This window comes from Cydia fagiglandana, chromosome 9 (assembly GCF_963556715.1).
Source record: "Cydia fagiglandana chromosome 9, ilCydFagi1.1, whole genome shotgun sequence".
NCBI lineage: Eukaryota > Metazoa > Arthropoda > Insecta > Lepidoptera > Tortricidae > Cydia > Cydia fagiglandana.
Window position 1 is genome coordinate 991,794 of NC_085940.1, and position 27,611 is coordinate 1,019,404.

Sequence of the window (27,611 nt, forward strand, 5' to 3'; positions counted from 1 at the left end):
CATCTCTACTATATTGTAAATTTCATCGAAAACGCTGCAGCCGTTTTTAAGAAATTATTAAAAAATGTAACCTATATGAAATTGTATCTGAAAAAAAAATAGATTATTTGCCGCTAGGTACTGTAATTTCTTCTACTCTACATGAACGCAGTCGCGGACAGACGCTAGTGTTTCATAAATCACTATAAAAAAAAATATATAGTCCGTTTTTTTTAGCATTAGAAAGAACTTCGCAGAAGTAAGCTTGTGGTTCCAAATCCGGCACTTTTAGCGGTAATAATTTGAAGTAAATTATATGTATTGACCATTCTACATTAGATAATTCAATAATTATTAACAATTAAAGAGCCTGATAAAAACTACACGCTTGCTTCTGTGGAGTTCTTTCTAATGCTAAAAAAAACGAACTATAGCGCTGAACTGACACCAATAGCTGGGTCATAATATCTAATTATGTAACACCAACGTGCAACGCACTTCACTAAATAATAGCCTCAATTCAAAGAAAGCTAACTAGGCCGATCATCATTAATACGAAACAACTGCTGAACATAAATTCTAGTAAAATACTACTTATAAACAAAAATCACGGGTTTCCCGGCCGTTAGATATTTTTAGTTTTCAATATTCAACCAGACGACTGAGCATTCCTTTCTTACGGATATATAGAAATGTATTATTTTATATTATGAGCTTTATTTTATTGAGATTAGGTTCGATTTCGCTTGTAGTGTTAAAGGATTTTTCAATCGGCATTTCCAGAACGAATATCTTGGCATATATGTAATGTTCTAACGAGGAAACTCTAGCTTTGATATTATTTCCAACGAAGGTTGCGCACCTCTGCAAATAAGTTTAGCTTGAAAGTCGGAAATGTTTGCAGGGGTGTCTAACATTTTTTCGTCTTTATTTTAAGTTACCTCGCTGTTATAGCAGTGAATTCAGCCAGGGGGCCGATTTTTGAAATTCGACCGCTCGATTTCGTGTATTTCGTTCAATAATATCTTCACTACTAGACGTTTAAATTCTACTAATACGAGTATAGTTGAAAAACAGTGATCAATACCAATAGATTCCCAATTTCTATCGCTCGTATTTCAAAACTTAGCATTTCGCCGTTTTCCACCGATTTTCGAGTGACGAAATCAAACGATCGAAATTCAAAAATCGGCCCCCAGAAGTGACAAATCGTCTCTATGTATTTCAGTCAACTAGGAACATTTATGTCCGTCTGTCTGTCCGTCCCAGGCTTTGCACTGTAACCGTTTGTGCTAGAGCTAGAAAAAGATGCAATTTGTCAGAAAGACGTGTTTGTATGTACGTATGTCCGTAATACTCAAAAACTAATGAACGGATTTTCATGCGGTTTTGAGTTTTTGAGTAATATAGAGTGATTCTTAAGGAAGGTTTACGTGTATAATTTGTTACGGTTTCGTGTAACCCGTGAGAAGCCGGCGCGGGTCGCTACTGTCGCTATAAGTAATAGTTAAGCACAAATTCCAAGTTAAATTCAATGCCTTTGTGCGCCCACCACACGGAGAAAAAAATATTTTACAATATTACCAGATTGTATAGTAGTTATGATTCTGGTGTAGGAAAACAGATTTCAGCCATGTTTAATAGACTCGTATTTTGGACAATATTAGAATATTCTAGTTAAAATATTCTAGTACACTAAAACTCTGATATCGTTTTGGTAACAAACTAATAGTAACAGAGTAAAATATGCATTTAGCATACAGCACTTTACAATAATTGCGATGTTTACAATATTTATGAATTCGGTTCACTATCATCTAGTTTAACACACCAATAATAAAAGTGTGTATTACAAAATCTTTGTTTAAGGTCCACCTTATGTAATTCATTTATAGGTACTAGATTTTCTCGTACCTGTTAGCGGATTTTTAATACCCATTACTTACTCGAAATTTCTTGATTACTATGAATATTTTTACTCATAACTAGATACGTTCTCTGTTGTCTAACATACTCTTTTTAATGATAACAATAAAGAGTGGTTCCAGCAACGATAAAAATTGTTGGCATTACAATATTATTGCACACTAAACAAAATATTATTTGCCTGTAACGAAAAACTGTTCGGTCCACGACATGAGCTAACTGCGGCCCCCCGCACCCCTGCGCCGCCGCCCGCAGCGCCTAGAACATTCTGTCATTTTCACCGAAGTCCGGACAGAGTTCATTTCAAGTGTCGCCAATAATAAATGAATCAGGTTGCATTCCTGTTTAGATCACCGGTTTTAGCAAAAAAAAGTGTCGGTGTGTAGTGAACAAGTGCGGACGAAGCGAATTGCGGTTTAATTGAAAATTTATACATATGTTGCTAATAGTGAGGTTATATTGGAGTGTTCTGTTTGTGTGTTGTGTTTGCTACCAAAATGATCTCTGTGATATATTTGCCATACGCTCACTAAAATTGCGCCCGATAATTTATGTTATGTACTACTAAAAATAAAACGAATTTAAAAAGAAAAGTTTGTTTTTACTTTACTCATAGTAATTATTAGGATTGAGATTTTTCTGTTTATGTTTCAGGCCACCACACCTATACCACAAACATCATTATTGCGGACTAAGCCAATGTAGGTACTTACTGCCGAGTTAAACAGAATAATGTTAAACACCTTAGGTAAGTCTTCGTCGCAACAAAAGCATGTTAAAGCGAAGACTCACCTAAGATATTTAACCTAACTCTGTTTCACTCGACAGTATATTACAATTTCAGTCCGCAATAATGATTTACTAAACACAAATATAAAACCCGTTAAACTCTACAATATATATAGTAAACAGAACATACTGTTTATTTCATGCCACAACAATTATATTTAACACAAACATAAATCTGGTATTCTCCAATACTGCATATAGTAAACAGAAATTGTTGATTATTTCAGACCGCAGTAATGATATTGAACACTAATGAAATATCTGATAAACTCTACCCTGTCCTATAATGATGGCTACAGATAGGTTTTGTATACTACACAAAATTTATTTTCTACGATACTAGGTAAGTGGGTAATAGGAACTAGAAATGATGTTGTAAAGAACTAGAATTTTCTATTAATGTGTAAAAAAAGTCTAGTTGTCACATATAATACAATAAAATCAAGTTAAATTTACAATATTCTGGTAAAGAACACTAGATTTTTTTCTCCGTGCAGTACTGGGAGCAAGACAGTCGGAACTCGGCACTGTCTCTTCGCGGAACCCGCGCCGGCGCACGCATGCGGCGTTCCCGGAACACGAGAGATCCCCTTATTGATCGTTCGCCATTGTGCATACGCAGAAGTTGCTAAGCGGGCGAGGTGTTCAAAATTACCTTGACACGCTCTTATTCTATCTAATACCTACCTTTAAACGAGCAATTCTTATTTATTTATAAGTATGTAAATATATTTCGGGGATCTCGGAAACGGCTCTAACGATTTCGATGAAATTTGCAATATGGGGGATGGGGATTTTTGGGGGCGAAAATCGATCTAGCTAGGTCTTATCTCTGGGAAAACGCGCATTTTTGAGTTTTAATAATAAGCTCAGTCTCCCAGATATTTAACAATTCTATATTAATAAAGTAGCGTCAAGATCATTTTGAACACCTCGCCTGCTTAGAAACTTCTGCTGCAAACTGTACAGCTGTTAACAGATAATTCATAGACCGTATTGTAAACGCATTATGGGGCCCACTGATTAACAGTCCGCCGGACGGTATCGGCCTGTCAGTTAGAACAAAATTTTGACAATTCCGAACAACTGACAGGCCGATACCGTCCGGCGGACTGTTGATCAGTCGGCCCCTTTAGATTCACCGATGGTCAGTATAAGGCCCGTAAATTCGTGTTCTCTCACTCTCACTTATTGTGAGTGTAAGTTACTTAGGGTAGTATTCCACCTGTCCAATTTCTTTGTCCAATGTCACCGCGTCTCACTTTCTCATCAAAGCAAAATGTGAGACGCAAAACACATTGTACAATGGAATTGGACAGGTGGAATACCACCCTTATCTCCTCTCCCTACCGTCAGTTTATAACAGCGGTCGGCAACCTTTTAGCAGCCAAGGGCCACGTAGCAGTTAACTAAGTGGACGCGGGCCGCACTTTGTTAATATATTTACGACTTTATCATGACATTGTCATTTGTCAATATTACATACAAAATAGACAGGGAGGCTCGCGGGCCGCAAGTGAGAGGCTCGCGGGCCGCGGGTTGCCGACCGCTGGTTTATAATAAATAACGAGATTGTAAACTGAGTGTTTACAATTTTAATACCAAACGTGAGTGACCCGTTTTTTTTAAATATATTTAATATGACTGTTTACAATTTTACGGTGACCTATAATACGCGTTGCTAGTGTTGCTACAGATACCTACCGAGGCTACTTACGTAACTAATTGTTAAAATTCTGCGTAATGATCGATTATTCGATAGGTATTAGGTAAGCTTTTTACGCATGTTTCTATACTTTTCCTATCATAGACTAAATACATATGTAGGTACCTACGTGCGTGCGTGATGCGTGTCCACAAATCGATGATAACTATAATATGTTAGAAAACGTCACGTATACTAGTCGTTTACCTATAGGTATAGTTATAGGTACTAGAGAACTATTATATAATCTGTGGCACTAGATAGGAGATTTCTCGGGAAAAGGTTACAATTTAGAGACCAACGCAATCCCTCTAGCTAATATAAAATAAGGGGTCCATTAATAACATCATACGTTTGGAGGGGGTGAAGAAAATGTGACATGTTGTGAAAAGGAGGAGGGGGAAGTCACAAACTTAGTGACGTCACTTTAACTTATTTATTTCGCTGTACAGTTAAATTACATTTTTTTGGATCGATAAGGAATAAAAAATTATTCCTTTATTTTTCATTCCTAATCAGTTTTGGGTTATAAAGTTATTTAGTAATAATACCTAGAGTCTGGCTAGCCAAAAATTGTTGACAGATATTTCGTTGTTGTATCACCAATTGTCTATGATTTGAAAAAAAGCTAAAAGTCAGTTGTCGATTTATGTCATTCATTCAAATTGTTTGCGGTTTTTATGGGGTTTATTTTAAATAATATTAATAATTTCTATGCTGAGTGAGGTTCACAAACTATTATTTAAGCTCGTAAATAATTACGACAATGTGCGAAGTCGACGTGTAGCGTTGTATAATGAAAAAGTGCAATGTTTACAACTTCTAACCAAATGTAAACAAAATACGAGGTTGGTGCTCTATAAATATTTTGATACTTTAAGTACTAGTTCTAACATTTGCCGATTACTTTGATTAAGTACGTGAATTTATTAATGCCTGAATCTCATAAATAGGACAAGTGTATAAAGAAACGGATAAATTAAAAGTTCTGAAAAATATCTATAAAATCTAAATATTGGAACGTAAACATGTGTGTTTGTCGTTGACTGTACTTTAAATAGTGGTAGAAATTATGTGAGCTGACTTTGAGTGCACTTAAACGTTTATTTAGCTTATTTCCTTAGGTACCTTATTTGTGCACAGAATATCAAAGATATTGTCTAGTATCAAAACTATAATTCCTACTACACAAAGTGTGACCAGCCCAAGATTTTTTGAATTTCCCGCCAATAATTTAGGTAAAATTTCAGTAGCCAGACTCTATTAAGCTATTTCTGTTTTCAAAAAAATTTATAAACTATTATTAATAGGTACGAGTACAACCTACTTAATTCGATTTGCCGATTTCGTTGAAAAAATGTGACGCTGACGTCACACGAGAGGGGGGAGGGATTACCAAATGTGACCAAGTGTGACAATGAGGGGGGAGGGGTCAAATGATGTAATTAATGGATGACCCCCTATTTTGTTTATGATACTATCATTACTAAATCAGTGCATTTGGCACATGTTCATTGGTGTCACCACTGTGCCATTGCTGCCAGCTCATCTACACTTATTCACACACAGCCTTTACAGCAAAGAATTTCGAGGCCCACCGGCCCACCCACCCACACAAATAGACCAAAAGTGAATGAACTTTCCCATGCTCGCGGGAGATATGATTGATAGAACCAGAGGTCAACACACCTACATTTGTTGGCTACACCACGCTATACCAGCAAGAACCTTCAAATAAATTACAGTGACAATGCCGATACTGGTAACTGTGGCGCTATCTAATTCTAGGAACCTAAGTACAGTCGACGTCAAAGATATGTTTACACTTTTGCACCTTACTCCTTTGTAATAAGGCGAAAAGTGTGAACATATCTTTGACTTTGACGTCGAGTACATGGCAGGCGAGCTGCATTATATTCGGCTTTTGACCTTCGAGTTGTTCGGTCACATTAATTGACGAAGGGTAGCTAGCTTGACAGCTGTTTCGAGGTTGAATCGAAGTAGTACTCAGTTACCATGTGGAATTTTAATTCGGGGTTATTCTTTTGAAAACGTAAATCGTGCGTCCTTTTCTCGCGCGTGCGCGGTCGCCTCGACCGCGCTTTGCGTTTCGTTTCGTTCAGTCTGCTTTTGAACACGGTAGAGGGACGTCAATGCCGCGAGGCGTTTCGCCTCCGAACTTTCACCTCTCGTGATATCTTTATCTGTGATAAATGCTACCTACATACAGTGAAATTGAACGTGTGCCGCGTTCTAAGAACCGTTTTCTGTGACGGAACGCGCTTCCCGCAAATTAATTTCTCCGTTGGACTTGTTTCTACGAAACTGCTTATAGAGTTTACCGAGAAAACGGCCGCGAAGTGGATTTGAGGAAATATCTGTAATTATAAGTGTTCCGTGTAGTGGTGTCATTTTCAAACGTTTAAGTTGGATCCCAACCACCAGCGAACACCTCAAATGGTGGTTAAAATACCAGGTAATTATAGTAATATTATTTTAAATTTTGCTTACTATACTCTGTCAAGCAATTTCTGTCAGTAGAAAAGAACGGCAAATTTAAAAAATGTAGGCGTAGGTTGTCGTCCCTTAGACAATTTGAATTTCGCGCCTTTTTCTACTGACAAACTTGTTTGACCGGTTATAAATAGCTTCCCAATTTTATTTCAGTATCATTTTCACATCATGTTTATCGCATAAACACTATAAACAAGTGGCGCCAACCCATATCAACTCAACCGAGGTCAAATGAATAAATGTGACGCTTTTCCGAGCCGAGCGTAAACAACGCGTGACGCCGCTTGCCGTCTTTATGTCCAACTAATTATAAATTGCGTTTGCCATTACGTCATATATAAACACGAGATGTTTAATGTATGATAACATACAGCGTATCGTTATCAAAGTTGTAGATATTTTTACGGGAACGGGTTTAGCGGAATTGAACTTTAATACGTTAATAATTGGGTCTAGTTTGGTAACATGATTTGGGAGACCGTTATCAAATTTAAAGCGTGCTTGCTTATAAATCAAAATTTACGTCTGAATGTTGGTCCTTCATAAAGTCCTTCGTATTTTTTTTTACATCTATCTAGCTACTGTGAAATAATTAAAATAAGTCACATACCCTTTGGCTTTGTGTCATGATTTTTCATTACGCGCGTCATAGATTTTCCACGAATCGACGTCGAATCGCATAGGTAATTGTGTTTTGGTCCAGTTGCTGTAGGCATTATTCAACAGAAAAAATCACTATAGTACCTGTTTCAGTATGAATTTTATATACCTACTATCCCAACTATTATGGATAATCTATTTATAAAATCTATAGAGAACGCGCCATGAATTCGGATGAGCGCGTAGTAGAAATATTTCCTGTTGTAAATAAGCTATTTGCATATGCATGGATAACCGGAATAGAGCGGTTTTAGCTGATAGATGATAGTCATAGTTAAAGCCTTCTCCACACTTGGTGCGTTGCGTGAATGCATGAAGTTGGCATGAAGTTGGCATGAAGCTGCGAACACTGCGTCATGACATGAGTGTATGCGGGGATTTTCACTTAAAAGTGTAGCATTTACTTTTTTTCGGAAATCCATTAACATTTGGGTCATTTCTACTCAGAATCACGAGGACTATTGATTTAAAAATAAAAAAAAATGAGTCCCCATAATAATGACAGTTTTGTGACGCATTTTCACATTTGTATGAAAAACTGGGGACACTTTTCTTCTTTGTCTCATTCAACAGTACTCTTGATTCTGAGTCTAAATAACCCTAAAGATAACGATTTTTGGAAAAAAAAGTAATTTTTTTAAACCCCCCATTAAGTTTTCGCATTTTTGATACGAGCCTTTTTTGAAATTAAATTAAATAATACGACGTATGGTAACGTACGACTAGATACCTATGATATGACTAAAGGAGTTTGGAGAGGTCCAAACATCACTGTTAATCACATGCGATTTACAATAGGTGCAGTATTTGGTCGATCGATTGAATTAATTACAATCTTACTCGTAGCCAACAATTACCTATCTCAAATCGCATGCCACTCGTTGCAATTGTAACGTCTGTAGAAGCCTTAACTACATTTTTCATCTTATTTGACGATATGAAACGGTTTTGTAATTTGCCAAACTCGTCAAGCATGTGAACGCACTATGTATTATCAAAACTTTCTTATTGTTAAAAGTGGCCAATTAGTCTGTAGTGGCCAACTACAGCAGTCACCCTTGCAGTCACCCTAGCTCGCGAGTAGAAACAATCATTCTCAAAACTGAAAAAGATGTTGATTGCTATTTTTTAAATATGCCCTCTTGCAAACAAAACTCGCCGGATTTTCAACGCTTTTTCGGAAAATCCGATAATCCATTACGAGATTGCTCTTTCATTCCAATGTATTTATTTTACAATTCAGTTAAGCCAACTTGAAAAGCCCGACTCCGGATACGCGCTTAATTCAGTTTCCGTTATTTTTGCCGATAAATTGATATTTCAAATGTGATTTAAGTTTTTTGAAATTTCCTTTCATTCTGTTACTTTATTTGCCTTTTTTCTTTCAAAGCTTACTTCATCTTCTTCTCTTCTATATTCTTCTCTCTTCTCGTCTATATGATCTAAGCTCCATCGAGATTTTAAAAAATATGCAAGTCATTTTCAGATGCTGCACTCTGCAGGTTGCAAGTGGGCTAGGAATAAAAAAGATAACATTTAAGATTATGTTGCTGCTATAAAAACCCTGCCAAGTACGAGTCAGACTCGCGCAGGAAGGGTTCCGTACCATTACGCAAAAAACGGCAAAAAAATCACGTTTGTTGTATGGGAGCCCCACTTAAATATTATATTCTGTTTTTAATATTTGTTGTTATAGCGGCAAGAGAAATACATCATCTGTGAAAATTCAACTGCCTAGCTAAGTATCACGGTTCATGAGATACAGCCGGGTGACAGATAGACGGACAGCGGAGTCTTAGTAATAGGGTCCCGTTTTTACCCTTTGGGTACGGAACTACGGAACCCTCAAAAACTATCCTATATCCTTCCTAGGGCCTCAAATTGCGAACGATCTCCATACCAAATTTCGTCCTACAGACACACGTCTTACGTCACACGTTAGAGGGGAGGGTGTCAAGAAAATGTGACATATTGTGACAGGGGGGAGGGGAGTCACACAATTTCGTGACGTCACTTTAACTTATTTAAATCATTTAATTAGTTGTACAATTAAATAACAAGGTCATTCAATCAATTTTATTCGTTTAATTTTCTTTCGTAATCAGCTTTGGGTTATAAAATTACTAAAATATATATGTACTTCTTAGATTTTTAGTGTTCCGTACAAAACTTTGTTCACGGAACACTTATGGGATACTTCGGTCTTGCAAATCAGTTAAATACGTTTTTCTCAGAGACCGTTCGACATAGATACCTAAAATTTGGAACAGTTATTTTTTCAAAACCATATTGATAAATTATTAAAAATAGGTAGGTACAACCTACTTAATTCGATTTGCCGATTTCGTTGAAAAAATGTGACGTCACACCAGAGGGGGAGGGGTTTGCGAAATGTGACCAAGTGTGACAATGGGGGGAGGGGTCAAAAAACCCCTAAAGCGGTTCAGCAGTTCAGCACGTGAAGGGATAACAGACAGACAGAGTTAGTTTTGCATTATTAGCGATTATTGTCATTCACAATAAGTCATTATGTATTATCATTATTATCTGTTATTTACGTACGGATACGTTTCTCGTAAGTATATTGTAAACATTCTTGGAAACAATAAAACTGCCCATTGATAATTTAGTCGTACCACCGTCCACACTGTGAACTGTACATCGGTGGACCTTATGCCTTTTATAATAAGGTCCACAACATATATAATAACTAATTTGCTGCGGCAGATTGCACACAATTCATATGTTGATACTTAATAATGAAAACAATTGTAGGATACACGTAAAAGGAAGCATTATAAGTGTCACAAAATTAGGTTTTTCGTGTATTTGGTTTTTATAGCTTCAACTATGTTTAGGTACATCTAGGTAATAATTGTAGATCATAAAATTTGTGACAAGTTAAAGTTATACCTATTCCAAATTTTCTAAACATTTCTACGGCTTATGACAAGCAGGCCAATCCTGAATCCGAACTTGTACCTGACATCAAAACTACCTATATTAGAATCATATCATGATACTTATCAGTTATTAGCTGTCATTCGGGCGAATACTTGCCCTAGCGAAATGAACGCGCGAACAGCCAGCTGTTATGATTCCGATATCAAATATAGTGATTTCAGGTGCTCGAAATGGCCTGTATGAGAGTACAGTCGACGTCAAAGATATGTCACGCTTTTGTCGCTTTTGCACCTTACTCCTTTGTAATAAGGCGAAAAGTGTAAACATAACTTTGACGTCGACCGTACTTACGGTAGCGGCACTGAGAAGTGTCGACGCGCACCGCACGCGCATCTAATTGCCCATTGTTACCAGCGCATTATTGTTTAACTAGCTATAATGGTCGCTTCTACGAACCGTTTGCCCCAATCCTTTTTCGTAGTGGAAATAATTATTGTGTTTACTTCGATTCTAACGTGTTTTATTTTTCAATTGCCGGAGGGACATGTTTTTCGCGCGCGTGACATTAGTGCTAGACGCCAAAAACACGCTGCAAATTGCGTTAAAAGCATGAACATCGGTGGGATAGATCTATGGGCCATTTGAATCAATTTGACCCGTAGCACCAAAAAAAATAAAAAAAGAGAGGAGTTATGACGTCATCATTTTTTTGTATAAGATTTTTTTTTGTTCCGAAACCTATCGTGTATGGTAATAACTAATAAATAGAAGGGCTTAATATGATGGCGATGGCACTAGTAAAAAGCTAGTAAGTAAATCGTAAATCTGTAACTTTTTCGATGTGGATTGTAGGAACTTATGTGTAGGTACAGATGTAGTTCAAGATTATATTTCATCGTATTTCACGGAAACATATTATGAACGTGTCTTGCTATTTCAGTCAGTCTCGGTACAAAAACTGATGTTGACTGAAGTAGCATGACGAATACGAAAGTTTCCGAGAAAATACGATGGAAAACAATTATGTACTAGGTACCCAACTAGCAAAAATAAGTCATAAATATGTTTTACAAACGTTTTTCATAAAACTTATTGGTATGCAATTTTAGGCATACAAACGTTTATACAACGCGATTTTGGCGCAGTTTTTATGGCCAAACAGTCGTAGAGTGGTCACTCAATCGTCATAAGCAAGCACATTTAGTCCTACAGCTGTCATAAAAAATATATTAAACGACTTTTTAGTCGGAAAAGTATCGTAAGTTCTCGCTTTGTAAGTGCAATTGCTTGTAGAGTGATCATAACGCAGACGTTTGTACGACATATGAGTCGGTGAAATGCAATAGCGAAGCAGTTTCAATCATAAGTATCATAACAGGTCAAACAATTTGTGAAAAGCAGTAATAAGTATTAGTATTATACTTTCTACCATTTTAAGTACTAGTAACTCGACATCTACTAGATACGAGTATAACAAATCAGATACGCATGCGAACATAATATTTTCGACGAATGTTACTAGGTTTTGTAAGACATTTTTAATGCCCCCTCTAAATATTGTTTATTTATTATATATAATTTAATAAATTAATTGAATATTTATCTTTGATTAGTTATATGACTCATATACGACTTATAACTCGTAAGCCGACACGATACGGCCGCCATTACCCTGATCATCACCCAGTAGCTATAAGACGGTCATGTTTATGACTGTTGTATGGCATTTTAGCAATTTAACAGCTGTAAAAAGCTGATGTTATGACTAGTTGTACAGTAGTAACTCATAAAGCTTTTCTATGACCAAAGTGCTGTAAGATGTCATATTGAAGTTGTAAATCCGGGAAAAGGTCATGGTTAAAACTTTTATACGACAATGACTAAATTGCTTTATTACTATGTTATACAAACGTTTGTACAACTGTGATTTAAGCACAAATTGCTTTAAAACTAAAGTGCTGTAAAAATGACATTTATACAACGTCACGTTGTAAACCTTGCTTATTTACGACGCATCTACGATTAATCAGTCGTAAAAGGTTCAGATCTTATGACCAATTTGTTAGTTGGGTACTTCTGTTGTCCTACGCACGTTTCTAATCTCAATTTATTTGTTGTGACACCCAATATGCGATGCTTTATAATAATATGACACACATGTATTCATATTCATATTCGTTTATTAATAATAATTCATATTACATGTCATTTTACATTAATGTATTAAAAACAACACGTTTGAATTTTAAGTAATAAATATCATAATAATTAGTAAGTACTGTCACCTGCAATAATAAGTATGCTACACAACGAAATCCGCAAAAATATCTGACACAATCTTTATTTGTAGAATCATAACATAAGAGCGTGCACATATTTTTGCGGCCTTCGAAGAGTAATTTACTTACCTAATTGTTATTGCAGGTGAATGTAGGTACAGTCACCTGCAATAATATGTTACTCTTCGAAGGCCGCAAAAATATCTGACACGCTCTTTTTTGTAGAGTCATAAGAGCGTGTCACATATTTTTGCGGCTTTCGAAGAGTAACGTATTATTGCAGGTGACTGTACAACATATACCTAAGTACACAACAGAAGCATTGGTAGCCTAGCGGCAAGCCCTATTACTTTTAAACCGAAGGTCGCAGGTTCGAATTCAAACCGAGTTTCTTGGAACATATTTACAAAATACCTATCGTTTGAAGCTTTACCAACAGCTTTTCGGCGAAAACTTCGCAAGGAAACCGGACTAAATAAACCCAAAAATGCCTAGTTTCTCTGGATTGAAAGGTCAGATGGCAGTCGCTTGCGTAAAGGCTCCTCTTCACGTTGGGCCAACGCCAACGCCAACGAGGGACGCATTTATGCGTTAGAGGGAGCAAGTGATATTGCTATCTCATTCTACCGCATGGCTGCGTCCCTCGTTGGCGTTGGCCCAACGTGAAGAGGAGCCTTAAAAACCACGTGCTAGCCGCGACAAAATGTCGGGATAGCTATTAAGCCCTAAGCATGGCCCGACGTGCCCTTGCCCGGTTTTTTCAGCCCTGTCATATTCATACACGCGATCAGGCTTTCATGGAATCTGCAAATTGTCACTGTCACTGTCACCCTTCTTAAAACTGTAAAAACAAGTCAATAGTCAATAAATGAAAACAAAGGAAACGATTACCGAGAAGGCAATAATACTCGGAACTATTATCGCATTCGACGAAGGGGCATTGTACTTTATTTTTTGTTCGATTGTGACATTGCAAACGTTGTGATATCGCGTGATTATCCCTTTATGATCCTATATTATGTGTGGCCCTTATCTATCACGCTTGTATGCCTTATCATGCGTGTAATAGTTCTCTAGGTATACTAGGTATCTCCCGTGCCGGGTATCACTAACGCGAAGACATCTACTACTCCTTTCCCGGCCGATTTCGGCCACAGCGACTGCATTATATTATGCCTAGGAGCGGGAACTGAGCTGGTCCGCTCGCTCGTGCGCCCTTATGTGACTGCAGTACCCAATCTTCGTCTGCATTGCTCGTCCACACCGAGGGCACGTCAGGACTCCGTCAACGTAGTGATAGGTGAAGGCTGTAGGTGATCGGGCCTTTAGAGCATCTCGTTTATTATCAAGGCCTACCCTCCTCCGCTCTTCAAAATCATCAACCTTTAGATACGCCTATACTGATATAGCGCCTTCTTGACCACCGACAATTATACCCTTTTGGTTGAAAATGTCACATTTAAGTGCAGTAAACAAGACGGATGATGCTAAAATCGGATAAATTTTACATTCACGTCACGCACCCGCCGACAATACGCCGCTCCCATACAATCCAAGTTGCGCTCTCATTTTAATACGACATGCTTAATTTACATGAAATTTCGCGATGCTAAAAAGGGGTAACTGCCCGATTCGAACTTTTAGATACGTCAGTTAATAGATCTAGAAACGATATGGATTAGATGTGTCAGTGTCAAAAGTGACCTTTTTGTTTTGTTTATCTAATCCATATATCGTTTCTAAATTTCTTTAAGTTCGAATCGGGCAGTAAGTTACATTACAAAAGAAAATACAGCGAGTAGAAATTTTATATGCAAAGCTTCTGCACAATTTCCGGATCCTCAGCGTCAGGAATATCGGATCTTACTTTCCGTGGGAGGGCCATTAGGGCATTCCTGGGTAACGTAAACTGATGCGATCTTTGAGCGACGGCGCGGCGCCGGGCCTCAATCCAATCAACTCACAAAATCTTACAAACATCAACCATTGTAGGACCTTATTACAAAAGGCATAAGGTCCACCGATGGACAGTTTACAGTTTGGGCGATGGTACAGTCAAAGCTATATATCTGTCGGGATTTCACCTTTCATTTATGTCTGGTTGCCAAAAATCTGGTTCAAAGTTCAAACCTAGATCGTGCCGTAGAGTAGAAAAAAAAATGTTCACGAAAACAAACTATCAAAGGACGAGATTAGGATTGAGGATCAATACAAACAGGCCAATTTTATTTGAATGGTGTCATTTAGTTATAGCGCGTCTTGCTCGCGCCCACGCGCCAATACACAAGTACGTGCGAAATGCACGATATCATAATGACATCATTCTGATATCAGTGTAAATACTTACGTTCAAATTGGCCTGAAAGTCCTCGCTGTACAGTCAGTCATCTGTCGGGATTTTGGTGGTAAAAAATCGTGAGTTCAAACCTCGGTTGTGCTGTATATGTAGAGCCGTCCACCCGTCCAAGTGCTCATCACTGTCCCAGCTTATGCCATTTTTAATCTTGTTCTTGCTCATTGTACAGGTGGCAGCAGTCATCTATTGGGCATTAGCGTGTCGACCACTAGGGCGTTTACCTTTATGGTTTTATTTTAACTTGAATTAGCGAGGCAATATCCTGAGTGCTACATAAAATCGCAATAACCATTCCAATTCGAGGTAAAGAGTTAGCTCGAACTTCTCGGAAACGCGCATCGCAAAGGAACGCTCCAAGTCCATACGTAACTGTATACTTACTGTGTTCTTTGAGTCGAGCGCCGGCCTTGTTTAGATTGCTTATAAAACATTCACCTCCAAAGAACCAGTATAAGAGTCTTCTCATACTTCCCACACACACAGAGGTCACGCTTAATGTGGTTTCTGTAAAGCTAATGCTTGCGATGCTTTAGGAATATAGCCCAGCGATTCCCGGAAAGAAGTCCAGCCGTTCGATTTTTAAAATAGAACGTTCCATTCTACGTTTCAATTCGGAGTCCCGATATGCGCCTATTTTGAGGTTATGTAACCGTCACTATTTTTATCTGCGAGTGAAAGTGGATTAAACAAGTTTGTAGCTTTCGCTTATAACAAAACTGTTTCGCGAATACTTAGAAAGTCTCGATTTCTGTTTCATAAGCAAAGCAATAAAGTTTATTTTAAAATTTCCGAGTAGTGTTTAAAGGTTGCCAATGCTTCTGAGGATTTTACGTGTTGTTTATTATTTTCGTAACAGCCGCAGCGTCAAAACGTCTATCGGTTCGATCTGAACGCGTGAGGTTTTAATTATCTGTCCATACATAATTCATAAGACGTGTCGGACGCGTGTGTGTGTTGTGACGTCAGTCGGAAGCCCACACAAAGATAGCAAGACATTATAACAGTGACAACACCGAGGGTGACCTAATCGCTTGTAGTTATAACATTTTATACCTCTCGCGTAATGATGGTCCCTATGACAGTTCCTTGAAGTCTCTTTTAAAGTCTAACGAACACTTGATAATCGTTTGTCCTTATCTGTCATTTTGACATTTGTGTTTATTAGAAAAAGACAAAATTTAACAAAGGTTTGCTAAGGGGGTTAGATTTCAAGTTGAGCAACCTCTCCAATGATAATCCTAGTTTATCTTATCAAAAATATATCAAAATTAATTCCTAGAACCACTTTTGTGTTCCGAATAACGTTGTTATATCTGCCACTAACGTACTTTTTATTTCTAACACTTTTTGAGATGCTTCAAAAAGCGTTCGCAGAATCAGCAAATTAAAATACGCTAGTCCGTGCGATTATGAAGTTTAAGTAGTACTTATTAGGGTTAGATTTAGCGTGTCGAGTTTGAGGCAATATTTCAATTCAATCAGTTCGTTAGAACTGGCGAGTAACATTGCAACAGAGGCGAATTCTTGAGGAAACCAGAACTAATGTAGAAGTGTGCAGCTAATGAAGAATTATGGCCTGTGCACACCGGCTGCGTGTGCGTGACGTGCATGTGCGCTTGCGGCGTTGTAGTATACAGATCCTTATGAGAGATGGCTTACCGCTTGCGTGACGTGTGCGTGTGCGGCTCCAACATTTTAGCGCAAGCACACGCGCACGTCACGCACACGCAAGCCGGTGTGGCTCGGCCTTTAATCTTGAACATGAAACGCGTTGAACCATGCTTTAGTTAACACCCAGCAATCCATCTTGGCTACTTGTAAAGTTAAAGACTTTTGAATGCTCCACGAGAACACTTATGATGGCACACACGGGCATGTGATAGAGTCTGACCAGCGAATCGTGTCACAAGCTTTTTTTTTTAATTCTTTATATGGCAACTTTTTTCCTATCAAATAAGCTGTCAGTTTCAAGCTGTCATTTAATTTCATAGTAATTTTATTGCCAGGTGCGGTTTTTATTGAAATTCCCGCGTTTTTTTTTTGTGACACGACTGGTCGGACTCTACGGAGGGATGAAAGCAATATGACGAGAATGGTATTACGAATGAATGTGGAGGGAGGAAAAGGTGGATGGACTGTGTGAGAGATGATATGGATCGAACACCACTTGCGATGCCAATGATGAGATGACGGGCGACAGAGAGGTATGAAAGAAAAAGACATGCTGCGCCGACCCCAAGTGAATGGGATAAGGACAAGCGAATAATGATGTTCTACGACAGCGGTCGGCAACCTTTTAGCAGCCAAGGGCCACACAGTAGTTAACGGAGGTGACGCGGGCCGTACTTTGTTAATATTTATGACTTTATGAGACATTGTCGTTTGTCACTACTACATACAAAATAGCCAAGGTGGCACTCGGGCCGCAAGTGACAGATTCACGAGCCGCATGCGGCCCGCGGGCCGCAGGTTGCCGACCGCTGCTCTACGAGAACACTTTATACATTGGCGAAATCATCATAATTTTGATGGAAGCCATTTTTTAAAAGAAACTCTTTTGAGAGACGTTCCTAAAACTAAAAAAAAAACTATGCAGTCTTTTAAATATGTGTCAAGTTCTAATTTAGTCTCTTGCTAACCCAGGTCACGTTATGCTAGTTTATATTCGACTATAATGTCTATAATGAGAAACAGCGACTTCGCAGTAATCCATTGAAATTTAAACAAACCTCTGTTCCGGGAAAGTGTCTTTTTGCTCCCGGCCCTATCCCAACCGATCGGTGGCCGTCGTGAGAGAATGGAAATGAAACTGGAAAGTCATTATTTACTTTTAGATGTAAACTTTAAGACGAAACAGGAGCTGAGTTTTAAATATTTTAGGTAAATATACCCGTCTCGCTAACGGAAGCGGCACCTAAAAGTAGTGCGATAAGGACAAGGCGAAAAATCCTGCGTAAAAATCTCAAAAATCGAGGTTTCGTACTCCTCTGTTTCCTCCTCCAAAACTTAACCAATCGTAACCAAATTTGGAAATCTAAATGATTATGAAATTATCTGTGTCGGACCGTTTTGCTTTTTTCGCTAATTGATATAAGTTTTGAATGCCACGCCTCTCATTGCGGCATAGTCAATTAGGCCATTTTGGCCATTTTTGAAGGACTGTAGCGCCTTAAAAAACAAAAATATCAAAAAAAGCAAAACGGTCCGACACAGATATTGAAAATATTAATCTGTGTTGAAAAAATCATTGCTCTAGCTTCAAAAACCACGGAGGAAAACGAGGAGTACGTTTGTATGGAGAAATGACCACTCCTGTTGGCTCTTAAGGCGTCCGCTAGCGTGGGCGGGTGCACGTGGACGCCCTTAATAGCTGACCAAACGAAGCCCCAAAAGGCCAAAAATGGCCAATCAGTAGGCACATGATTGACGCGACAGTATCAAAGAGGAGGAGACGAGGGAAAGTAATTAGTAATTAAAGAGGGACGGGTAAATATCCTATCTCGGCGCGAGATAGGGGAGGTAGGGGACCATTGGGCAGTCGGGAGACTCGGGCATCCCGTTGTAATAAGTCCGAGCCTCCCAGCTGCCCAATGGCCCCCTAGTCATGTGCTAGCCCGGCAGGGTAAATAATTCGTGTAAGCTAATTTTGGCATCTTACAGAAGGTCGGCAGAGCAGCAGGAGGGAAGCTCTTCCTTCCTGGCTGTGTCTGCAGAGCGAAGTAGGGTCGTATACAAAATAAGAAAGTTCTTGCCCTAAGACGGTCTTCTCACAAAATAAATTATGTCCGTCTCCATAATATGGACCTTACAAGCGATATTATCTTGAACAGATTCTATTGGCCCTGGCTGTGACGTTAAGTGAACCAGTTCCAACAATCGAAGTGTAAAACCAATTACGACAAGAGCAGTCCTCGCGGGGTCAAAAGGCGAACGGCCCCAATTCCCCGAACAATACTTACAAATTCTAGACAATGAAATAAAAAATGAAGTCATAATTCTCATAACAACCCTGGAAGGCTTCCACGGATTAATTACGAGTTCCGAGTAGGCCCGGTGGCGGGCCGTTCTCGGTACGAGTCGAAAAAGGAGCAAAAACGGTTCTGGGAACGGAGTACCTGGGCCGAGATGCGCGAGCGCCGAACGGCCAGACACAATCAAAATGTATCGGGATTTCTAATATGATGAATTGAAGAATCTATTTACTTATACCTTTATTTTATAATAAATACATAGTAATTCGACGAACTACAAATCTTAATAGTTACTTAATTCAATATTAAATCTTAAAACTAAATATAATAGGGTGTAGGTCGCTGCCAAGCAAACTAACTACGGGAGCCACTCGGAAATTCGAAATGAAAATGCAGTTCCATAATTATAATTAATTTTGAACTTTCATTTAATTTAATATTATCACGAGAACCCAGATTTAAATTCGCTTTAAACGGACAGACATTATGACCTTAATTAAAATAATTAAACGTGGTTCGTAGTTCATTGTCACGCGGCGCCATGTTTTAAAGTTATTACTTCCGATTTGAGTTCCGAGTCTTATAGCAGGGAGTAGTAAAGTTAATCAAGAGTGCTAAACCACAGAATAAGTAATAGTATTATCAGCTAAACTGTGGTTAACCTTCGTAAACCGTCACGCGTCATCTCGAAATTTGTAATCGAAATTAGCAAGAAATCGGACTTCTAATATCCATAGTATCTGTTTATTAGGTTGAACAGTTGGGGCCTTTAATGTTTTAGCTATTATTTAAAGGTGAAATTTTACGGGGCCCACTGATTACCAGTTCGCCGGACGATATCAGCCTGTCATGCAGTCAAACGCAAAATTTGACACCTCCGAACAACTGACAGGCTGATATCGTCCGGCGAACTAATCTATGGCTCTATGGACCCTTTTACAACGAGGTTTAAAAGTTGTGGAAATGTGGACAGATTTATGTCGGTCAAAAAGTTGATCCCCCACTAACTTATTTTACTGGCAAGGAGGCTCTTTAACAACAAAGACGTGACGTGAAGATATTAAACGATTTTGCCGCAAAAAATATTTAAAAACGCTGTTGTATAGATGTTGTCAGTCTTCTATTCTAGCCTCTGCACAGGAAGTTAATTTACCGTTGTGCTTTGTATGACTTCCGGCGACTGCCGAACGAAGCCTATTTGAATATCAATTTAAACTTAGCCTAGTTGTGACTTGTGACTGCCTGCGAAGCTAGGGGTCCCGGGTTCGAATCACAGTAAGAAAAACAATTAAAATTAGGGTCCACGCCACAAGCGCGTTTTACTTAAGCGGGAAAGCGTGTTAAAAAATAAGAATGTAAATGGCGTGTTAAGTGGGAAGTCGTATTAAAATCGTATTGTACACACCCTTAATATCTATATAAGTTATAAGCTAATAGTTTCACTGTTGTGCCTGTTTGAAATCAGAATACGCTAAAAAAGGTCTGTCCATTCGGCGCGATTCGGGAAATGAATTAGAGATTCACTTAGATTCTTTAGATATGAAATAGTATTCTTTAAATATGTGACGTTCCACGGCAAAAGGCAGCTTATGGCGGCTGGCGCTTACGCTATTATGAACGCCGATCCAATATTTAGCCGGGGCAATGGTACATTTTTCCGTGGAATATCACTTATCTTTACTATTTCATGTCTAGTAAATCTCTAATTCATTTCCAGAAGCGCGCCGATTATCTCGAGAGGACCAATGGCATTGGTTTTTAGCCTACATGAAGCTGATTTCAAAGAACTGATATTTTATAAGTACATAACCTCTAACCGCCCAGAGACCTATAAAAAGGTCTCCTGTTCTATTCTAATTTGAACTTTGTGTTGACATAATAAAATTTCATTTTGCTTGGCAAGGTTTGACGTATGGGCGGCTAGAGGATATGTTATTTGTCTGTTTTTCTTGCGTCGTCGCAAAATCGCCCGCGCTCTCTGATACGAGTGGGAGACACTCTTTAAGCTTGTTTATTTGAAAGCACCTACGTATTGTTGGTTTCATAGAAATGTAATAAATCATCATTCAATCATTCATTCATTCATTCATTCATCACGTGGATAACGATGGACTCTTTTGCAGCGCAATTCGGGCAACCAATGTCACTTTTACGTTAGATAGAGTAAGATATCTATTAGATTTGAATTGGATCTCTAAGTCATATCCTGTTGAAATCGTTCAAGAGTATCTCCAGAATCGCGCAAATGTCAAATTTGACAGGTTAGATCTTAAACATATCGTTATCGTATCTTGGTGATGTCTAAAAGATATCTAATAGATGTCTATTTCAAAATCCGAATCGGGCCCTCAGTTCATAAAATAATGAGACTTTTCCCCTAAGTTATAAGAAACGAGTCTTTACGTCACATAATAGCCATACCTGTACGGATATGATGGTCGTTCTTGTCTACGTGACAGCGTGATAAAACGGTGTCCGTCTCTTTCTATCTCACGGTGTTAAAATGTGACAGTTATTTTATCACGTGGATAAAGATGGATAAAGCCATCCATAATACGCCGGCTGGTATACCTATATAAACATTTCTATTTCTGCCCTTGTTAGCGCTCTTTGACGCAGGATCTAATTTCTTTAGTCCACGAGATAATGACTAACGAGGTTGCCTGGCTTTGTGCATAGCTCTTGACCCGAGCAAGGGTCGTAATATGCGCATTAAGCCAGGGATACACTGGGGGACTAACGTCACGCGACGCGACACGTGTCGGCGACATGGCAGACGAAGTTGTACGGGCTCGCCAAACTTCGCCTGACATATAGCGACATCGCACGACTTGTGACCAATGAATTAGAATATTCCGTGCGTGTAATTTGTGACACCATCATGAATCAAATAACTGGATTGTCAAGAGCGGTGGGGGGAAATGACCGAATGTGATATTCTTATGTATCTTTCATTCTGCGTTATTAGGTTTGCCTTTCTCACAGTCTCAAGTTTTTTTTCATAATCATAATCATTATTTATTCATTGCATGCATGGTATTTTTATTCCCCACTGTAAATTTTGTATGGTATATGTGATGGTGGGTAACAAATAACCCGACCAAATTACATAGGTTGTTTTTAGTATGTTGTCACTGTTGTCAGGAATGTTAAAATGTGTTTTTCATTTTGTCGCATGGCGCAAGCGTATAGCACATCTGTAGAAAATATGCTGGATCTGTGTTGTGGCACCCACTGGCGACACATGTCGCGCGATGTGGCCAGACATGTCGAGTGGAGTTCGGCAAAGTCTCGCCACTTCACTCGACGACGTCAATCGCGGGACACTTGTCACCTAGTGTATCCCTAGCTTTATCTACTTTAACGTCTTTTGTGCCGGAGATAATGAGGCTGCCTAATGGCATCAAAGGCTTTGCCTGTTATACAGGGTGGAGAAATTAATGGGACCTTAAGTATGCTCATTTTACAAATGAACTAAAGTTTTACTTAAAGGAAACAGTTTTTTATTTTTTTTAATAAGCAAAACTGCAACAAAGATTTCCCCCATAATCCTTACCAGACTCCAGAGCTCTGCAGTCGTTTAAACGTTTTGTTTGCAAAAAAATACTATTAGGACATTTAGGACACCCATGGTACAGTCGCCATCAGATATATCGGAGCGGCCAAGGTGTTCACAAAATCTGAACACGCACTCTAACGCCCTGACAATAGAGGTGTGTTCAGATATTTGTGAGCACCTTGGCCGCTCCGATATATCTGATGGCGACTGTAGGTACACCTTGGTGCAACTGCATGACCCTTCGGCCGGCTACGTAACCGGGGTTACGTAACCTAGTTTTGATCAACTAAGTTTTAAGTTTGTCACATGCGCATTGCCGCCCTTTAAAGAACTCCATAGGTCCTTTTAATCTCTTGGGAAAACTTATAATTTTTTTTAAATACAGCAAATAAATATTTCAAAGAAACATCTTTTAAGGACGTCTCAAAGAAGGCAAAGGTTCCACAATATCGTAATAGAAATAAAATTGCTATATCATTATCTACGTATTATGTTCACGTAATTGGTGAACGCGCCCCTAAATTACTAGTTCTCGGAAATCGGGACTTATTTTCGTTATATTATAAGGATTCTTTTGTTAGAGATATATATTGCTGTATCTAAGATCGTAAAATAATAATGGTAAAAAGAGGCCAAGTTATTATGTATGTGGTATTGTAAAATATAATACAATTTATACATAGTATTATACAAAGAAAGCTAATAATATTACCTATTTTAAAATACCATTTTTTATTTGTTTCAGGTATGAAAACTGATAAAATACCTGTTTTCTAAGAGGAGACAGAAAACGCCTGGAAAAATTAGGGTATTTTTTAAATTTTATAAACGCGTTTTTATTAAACGTTGATTTGATATCTACTACAAATAACCCACATTATTATTGTGTTGTATATGAAAGGAATAATGTATGTAAGGGCATTTGTTTGTGTGATCACACAGATATTTGTTCCTAACTCATGGTTGTTTTATACCGGGTGTGGCCTGTAACACGAGCAAATAATTAAAACATAGATTGTATTCCTCAAACGGTGACACTTTTGTTCAACAACTTTTAAAAATTATGAAGTATATAGACTCCCTAAGTTTCATACAAAATAAATATTATCTTCAATGGACGCCATCGCCACGCCATATCATCGTGATTGACGTTCTTGTCACGCCTTAAAAAATAACAAAATTCGCAATACATTGCGTCTTAGAATAAACTTTAAAGTGTATTAAAAATCAAACCACAAGTTATTTTTAAAAGTCACTGAACAAATGTTGGTCAGTATGGTACAGGCCACACCCGGTATATTATACATATTTATCATTGTATTGTCTGTGTAGCCACAACACAAGCCTTCTTGAGCTTACTGCTGCATGGGCTTAGTCAATTTGTGTAAAAATCTCCTATAATATTTATTATTTACTACGTTTATAATGACACTCCCACACTTTATTCTATTCAAATCATGCTATGTTAGCTTAGACGGAGTCTATGTGGATGGAAAAAAAACTTTTCAAGGGTTTTTCGTCTAGCTGGGCCTGTCACTACCTAGCCTATTCCCGTGAGTATTCCGCTCCCCCCGCGCGCCCACCGCGAACGGTCGTCTAAATAAGCTCTCGTGAATTGTTTTTTAATTTTCGAGTTAATATGGCGAAAGTCACTCTACAGGCTATAGAAAACCTAATTCAAAAAGCGGTAGAACCGATTGAGCTAAAAATTAACGAATTACACTTTAAAATGGAAGCGATATTAGCTAAATTAGAGCCGGCCAATTCAACTTCCAAACCGACGAACAGCAAAGATGGCGACAAAGCGGCAGAACAAGATCGCTCACAGCAAGTTACGAAGACTGACGATCCAGCCCCGAAGAAAACACGAGGCCAGCCGACAGGTACGTCACCAGCGACAACTGCGATGTCAACATCAGCGCGTAGCGCGCGTGCGAGTGCGAGGACTATAAACGCACAAGCCTACGCAACACGCAAGTCTCTATCGCACCCGGCACCACCGCCGCCAGCGACTGCACCCGTCACCGTCGCACCTGTGAGTAAGCCTAAACCCGCATCTACAACAACGCCTAACCCGCACCCGAACAACCCCGAGCCTGCGCCGATCAGCAACAACAACGCGCTGTCCGGCGTGCCCACTCAAACTGCGGATCAGTCAGACGTACGATGCACGTTGACCAGTACTGAAGTACCAGACGCTGATAAATGGGAGGTAGCTAGCTCTCGAAAAAACAGGAATAAAAATCGTAGCAATATTATCGTAGGCACGGGCTCAAATCATAACGATATCAAAGCTATTGAACAACTAAGATATATTCAAGCCTGGTCCTTCAGACCAGAGACGACCACGGAAAATATTATAAATTTTCTGAAGGATACTGTAAGCTCCGACGACTACGTTGTAGAGAAGAGACAAATAAAAACAAATAGGCATGCATCCTTCTTAATAGGTATACCAGAGAATATATACGAAAAATTCAATTCGCCTACTGTGTGGCCACCGCGCGTAAGATTCACAGAGTGGTTTCAAGGCCGCCCCCGCGCCGCGCGGGGCTTCCGACGACGTCACTCCGGCGCAGCACTACCGACCACCTCCGAGTCACCGGCGCGGCAGAGCTAATCCACCCGCACCAAGCGAAATTAATGAGTCCGAAGCGCCGCGCAAGTTAATAATATGTAACCAAAACATACGCGCGCTTGACAACAAAACACAGCGCCTCGAAATACTACTGCAGAATGAATTGCAATGTGACGTACTCGTTATGACCGAGCATTGGTTGAGTAGTGCTAAATTAAAATGCATATATCTCGATGATTATTATCTAGCTTCAAATTTTTGTCGCTCTTGTTATGAACACGGTGGATCGTGTATTTATGTACGCAATAACATACGGGCCATCGAAAATCTAGAACTGACAGCATTATCTGAAGAACGATATTGCGAAATATCGGCTATTGACCTTATAGATTATAATATAACAATAGTCTGTATTTATAGATCGAACTGTCAAATTAGTGGTAACGACTTCCTAGGGTACCTAGAACGTCTGCTCGATAAATTAAGTATTTTTGATAGGGAGTGTATTATTTTGGGGGACACGAACATAGACGACACAGTGAGTAACGTAAAGCCAGACTTAAGAAAATTATATGACGTACTTAGGGCCCACGACTTTAGGAATGTGGTCGATTTTCCTACTAGAGTCACGGGTACTACGTCCACAAATCTAGATCACGTGTACTGGAACGGGGACCGCTCAGCGCTGAGCGCCTCTCCTGTCACCACTCATCTCAGCGACCACCTCGCTGTGCGCGCTGAGTTGCTGCGCCCGCGCGCCCCGCCCGCGCCCCGCACCCGCCGCGCTAGGATTTACTCCACGAGAAACTACAACGAATTTCGAACCGCGCTGCAAAGCGTGGACTGGCGTGATGTTATACACAAAAATAAAAATTCCGTCACAAATCTAACGTCATCAGTTATAAATATACTAAAAAATAAATTTAATATTTGCTTCCCGATTAAAACCGTGTTTAATAAAAAAACAGAATCGTGGGCCACAAACGAAACTTCAAACCTCAAAAACCTACTCTTTGAAATAATAGAATTAGGACGACGTTTTCCCAATAACGAGAAACTAAATTTAATTATTTCAAGTATGAACACCAAATACATCAGCCTTCTTAACTCAAAAAAAGCCGAGTTCTACACCAAAAAAATTAAAAACAATTCGAACACCGTGAAATGTATGTGGGGAGTATTAAACAGGGAAAGGGGCAAAACTTGCAACAATCAACTCGATTTTACAGAGGTAATTACCGACTTAGGTGGAAACAAATTTAAAACAAAAAAGGCGGCAGCCGATGCTATAAACAAACGGTTTGCCGGAGCGGCAGCCGCCTGTAGCGCGACGCCTGCTGACCTGCCGCGCGCGCTCGCCGCGCTGCGTGCCGCGCGCCCGCCCGCCGACTCCTGCATCAGGTTGAAACCTTTCACGCCTGACGAAGTATTTCACATTATCACGGCCCGATTAGCTAAAAAACCAACTAGGGATATTTTTGACATCTCTGTGAACTTAGTCCACTCCGTTGCCGCGGAACTAGCACCCGTACTCGCTATAGTTTATAACAGGTGTCTAAGCGAAGGTATCTTTCCGAACCCACTTAAAGAAAGCCGAATCTCTCCGTTATTCAAAGGGAAAGGAAAGAGAGAGGATATCGACGCTTACAGACCTATAGCAATAATTCCAGTGGTAGCTAAGATATTTGAGTGCGGGTTAAGTTCCAGATTAACGGAGTTTCTATCTTCCAAAAATGCGCTTTCGGAGAGGCAATATGCCTACCGAAAAGGCCGCTCAACAACCGCTTTGGCTCGGACCGTGATTCGGCAGGTTACAGAGGCCCGCGAGTGCAGAAACCAAGTCGCAGTCTTATGCTGCGACTTATCAAAGGCATTCGACGTTGCGGATCACAAAGTCCTGACCAGCAAACTTCGTCACTATGGCTTCGAAGGATCAGCCCTGACATTGCTATCTGACCTTCTACGGAACAGAACACAAGTCGTGGTCTCTGATGGCGGTACAGTTCGATCTGACGCCGCGACCACAAGTATGGGCGTCGCACAGGGCTCGTCGGTTTCAAATATTCTGTTCTCTATACTTCTGAACGACCTGCCAGAGGCGGTCACCGGCGGAGAGACCTTCATGTATGCCGACGACGTGGCTGTTGTTGTGTCCGCTCCTACATACGATGAGCTTGAACTCAAACTTAACTCGATCGCCGCATCACTCGCTAATTGGTTTGGCATTAATGGACTTATCCTAAACACGAGCAAAACGCATTACATCAGCTTTGATCTGTCTGGGCGGCAGGTTAGGCAGCTGTCAGTAATAGCGAATGGCACTGTAATCAACCAAGTAATGAACTCCAAATTTCTTGGCTTTGAGCTAGACAGCTGCCTCACCTGGAGTGG

At 39.4% G+C, this 27,611-nt stretch overlaps 1 protein-coding gene across 1 annotated transcript in view; it reads left to right on the forward strand.

Moving 5' to 3' along the window:
- The first annotated feature begins 6,510 nt into the window (after positions 1–6,510).
- The window catches only part of LOC134667107 (suppressor of cytokine signaling 2-like), a 46,357-nt gene continuing 25,256 nt past the window's right edge, over positions 6,511–27,611 (forward strand). Inside the window, exon 1 of the mRNA XM_063524389.1 lies at positions 6,511–6,875. Within this exon, the coding sequence (XP_063380459.1) occupies positions 6,857–6,875 (19 nt within the window). The 5' untranslated portion in view covers positions 6,511–6,856. The remainder of the gene's footprint in view (positions 6,876–27,611) is intronic.